The sequence below is a fragment of the Sinocyclocheilus anshuiensis genome, unplaced genomic scaffold, assembly GCF_001515605.1.
Source record: "Sinocyclocheilus anshuiensis isolate Anshui unplaced genomic scaffold, SAMN03320099.WGS_v1.1 scaffold235, whole genome shotgun sequence".
Lineage (NCBI taxonomy): Eukaryota > Metazoa > Chordata > Actinopteri > Cypriniformes > Cyprinidae > Sinocyclocheilus > Sinocyclocheilus anshuiensis.
This window is the reverse complement of record NW_015552562.1, coordinates 1,214,078-1,217,937: the sequence shown is the minus strand read 5'-3', so window position 1 is coordinate 1,217,937 and position 3,860 is coordinate 1,214,078. Positions and strand designations below refer to the sequence as shown.

Below are 3,860 nucleotides of genomic sequence, written 5' to 3'. Positions count from 1 at the left end.
TAGGCTATATAATAGACTTTTGACCACAGTTTCATATCAGCTAAAGTCTTTATGTATAGCTATGGTAACTAACATACTTAAGTTATAATTCATAAAGAGAGCCTTTTTATGTTAGCATATTCACCAGACAATAAGTAGCCTACACAATTTGATTATGCAAAACCTGCCCCAACAGCTAAATTTCACACGTAAACAAAAATCTGTCCCTTTTCCCTTTATTGAAAGTTGATCTAGACAAGTGGAAACTATCTCTATTATTCCTAAAGCAGTCAAAACTCCTATAGACCTACCTCTATAGCCTATTTAGCCTGTATGTGTCCACTTAAGGTGTACATTTTACTTATTTATTATTTTTACTGTTTTTCTTAACCTGGGAACACATCCCTTAAGAAAATTAGCCATGGTTTTACTACATGGCTCCCCCCCCCACTTGAGGAGGAGGAGGAGCTTAGCGGCAAAGCCTCCTGTCACGTGACAAACATTAATATTCAGCAGCCGTTCCGGCCGCCGTTCAACAAATCAAGTAGGTCGATTGGGCAAACGTCACTCGAGTATCTTAATATTCATGAGTCAGGCTTCGCCATAGTAGACAGCGGGGTGGTACACTGACTGAGGAGGGAGATGGATGCGACGCCGCTGTCTACCGGCTGTGGTACTGAACATTTTAAATATAACAATAGGGTTGGCTCGTTTTGAATGGCAACGATTTTACTGAGGAAAGCAGCATGTGAGATGATTGTTTAAATGTTTAATGCATTTTTGTGTGAGTAATTCTGCTGATTTGTGCAGTGAATGAGATGGAGGCCGGTGGAGATGAAGAGGGAGAGGCTCGGGAGGAGAGCCCCGAGGTGAGAGATGATGTATGCACGAAAGAATAAATCTGTACGGCCTTCACATCTAATTATTATAACATTATCTATTCTTGAGCATAAATTAATCTCAGAGTAGTGAGAAAAGGGGAAATCGGAGATTTTTGAGTTAACCGGCTTTTTATTCATTCGAGGGTTCCCACCCTTTTCGTGTGACAGTGTCTGAGCATCTTTTTGTATGTCTCGTAAGAGTTTAAGCAGATCATGCAGATGATGACCTTACATTATTAGTATTTTTTTCCCCATCAGTTTACTTTGGCACACATGATTTGTGGTTGTTAATGTCACACCTCTTAAATCCACCTATTGTGGTTTCACGCATATTCATATTTCTTTTGTGGTTTCATTCATATTAATAGTTCCAATGCAATGCAACCTTTGCATGTGTTTTGCATTTACATAAAGGAGAAAGAATAATTGGTTTTGTTAGTTCCTCAGAGAACTGACCTTTTCTGAAAGGTGTCTAGAGGTTCTCCAGAGGATTGCATCACTGTCAACATCTGAGAAAACATGAAAGTATATTTTCATTTTTACAGTGTAGGGAATAAGACAAGCGTATTAATTTTAGGCCAGAAGACGATCCATAATTACAGACTGATAACCAGAATAAACTTGCAAAAACATAAGCGTAAACGCATACATACCCTCACATCTACATCTGCTTCAGGCAGGGGAACCTCATTACTTCGAAGAAAACCACTATGATTATTTGGAGGTTGAATAATGTGAATAAGAAATATTATTGTGTTATATGTAATCCTATGTTATTTTCAGTACATGTATTCTGTTCAAAAGTTTTTTTCATGCTTTTGAATGTCAATTTTTTGAATGAAAACAGTTCAAGATTCTTTGTTGAATAGAAAGTTCAAAAGAACAGCATTTATTTAAAATAGGAATCTTGTGTAACATTATAAAAGTCTTTAATGTCACTTTTTTTTATCAATTTAATGCATCCTTGCTAAATAAAAGTATTAATTTATTTGGGAAAAAACCTTGCTAAGTAACCTCACACTTTTAAACAGTAGTTTAGTTATGTTTTAGCAACTGCTATGCTCTCAAACTGTGTAATTTGTCACTACTCTTTATATAGTTTTCTCAATATTGCATCACCTGTTCTCTTCTTTAGTGCCAAAGACTCACTGCAGAGAGAGATGAGGCTGAGATGCAACTCAAGCACATTAAACGGGGTAAGATCAATTAAGTCATCTTCTGCTGTTTTTTTATTTCCATTTTTTATGCATTCAAATGGGAAGAAAAGTATTGCAATATGCAACATAGAGTAGATTCTGTTTATAGGTGCGGTCTGTAACTTGAATATCATTACTGTTACTGCAGCAAATTCATTTTCTGATCTTCTGTATAGACCAGAGGTCAACAATTAGCATCCTGCGGTCCAGATCCCGGCTCAATCTGGACCACAAATCCTTACTCACAAATGAATACAACATTTCTTCATAGCACCCCACTTAACCCTTGCAGACTTGTTTTTGTGTGCTTTCAAGTCAAGTCAGAAAGATCGCAATAACGTCACCGGAAAGCCATAATTACAAGTGGGAAACTTCTTTAAGCTCAAGAGTTTCTGAGTTGGGTTCAGACCGATTGTGAATTTTACCGATACTGATAGCTGGATTGGACCACACTGGGCGATACGGTTTAATCAACTGATAGTTTTTAAAATGGATACTGAATGAAAACTACAGCTGTGCTTTACCATTTAAAAAAAATTGTACTGAACCATACTTTGTAAAATAATAAAAGTCATAGTTCATTAAAGGGGTCATATGGTGCTTTCAGACCGATGAGCTTTGTAAAAAATCGACGCGTTTCAGAAAGGCGGGGAATAGAGGAGAAACAATAATGTACAGTATGTGGAAAATAATGTGTTTTTTTAACCTTAAACCGCATAAACACATTTCATTACAGCAAATACACAAAATAATGTTCTTTTTAGCAGCATCATATGACCCCTTTAACTAATATTAACAGAAGCAATAGACTATCGGTGCCAATTGCAAAACAGATCAACCAGTCGACCACTAATATTGATGTTAAATTAGTGGATTTATTTTATTTACAATAAAACTAAGTTGCATCTACAAAATACAACAGTATTATACAATTACGAGATAATATAGTAATTCAATTTACAGAACCTTTATAAATTGAATATAAACATAACAAAACTAAAACAGATTAATTCACATTCTTTATTTATCGTTTTGTAGAACAAAATCTTGCTGAACTGCTCCGACCAAGTGATTTGAACATGCCTGACATCGTAATTACAACTTCCCATCTCGTCAATACCAATTTCCCAGGAGGACTTGAATGCACCATTTCACTACCAAGCCAGGCCAAAAGTCTTAAATTCTCTTTGGTTTACACTTTAACCACAGAATTCGAAAAAGGTTGTACAATAAGTGTATTATTTCATATTTGTGATGATTCTGGTGTCCATCAAACCTGAGTGAACTCAGTGAACTCTATACATCACCTTTTCACTCAGAGTAGGCGGTGAAGATGATCTCACTTGGCTCTTCCCACTAACTTGATGCTCGGTGTTGCCTTATCTCATTTCCAATCCCCTTGCCCTCACCCATATCATCATGACATTACCTGGGGGCTCTTCTCAATGCTCCATTATTGTAGGTGTTAGCGCTTATTCCGGTCTCCATGGCTACTGGGAGCCGACCGTGGAGATGCATTAGTGTTAAGGTGACCTTACCTGCTTCCATTACATTTTGTGACATGTAAGGAAACCCAGCCTCAGTTACTAACTTTGTTAGCACTCTGACACCAATCCAGCACCTGCCAGCTTTAGGAGCAGAATCTGGAAATTGTTCACAGGTGAGAAAATGCAAATTTTTCTCTGCAAGATTAAAAATAGGGTTTCATTTAACAGGGTTTTACTTGCTCATTAAAAGATGCCATTGCAATGTTGTTGTACTATATATATATATACATATATATATATATATATATATATATATA

General features: G+C 36.5%; 1 protein-coding gene across 1 annotated transcript in view; it reads left to right on the top strand.

The window, feature by feature from the left end:
• The first annotated feature begins 593 nt into the window (after window positions 1–593).
• The window catches only part of shtn3 (shootin 3), a 23,098-nt gene continuing 19,831 nt past the window's right edge, over window positions 594–3,860 (top strand). Inside the window, exons 1-3 of the mRNA XM_016455370.1 lie at window positions 594–652; window positions 790–848; window positions 1,996–2,056. Coding sequence (XP_016310856.1) covers window positions 622–652; window positions 790–848; window positions 1,996–2,056 — 151 coding nt within the window. The 5' untranslated portion in view covers window positions 594–621. The remainder of the gene's footprint in view (window positions 653–789; window positions 849–1,995; window positions 2,057–3,860) is intronic.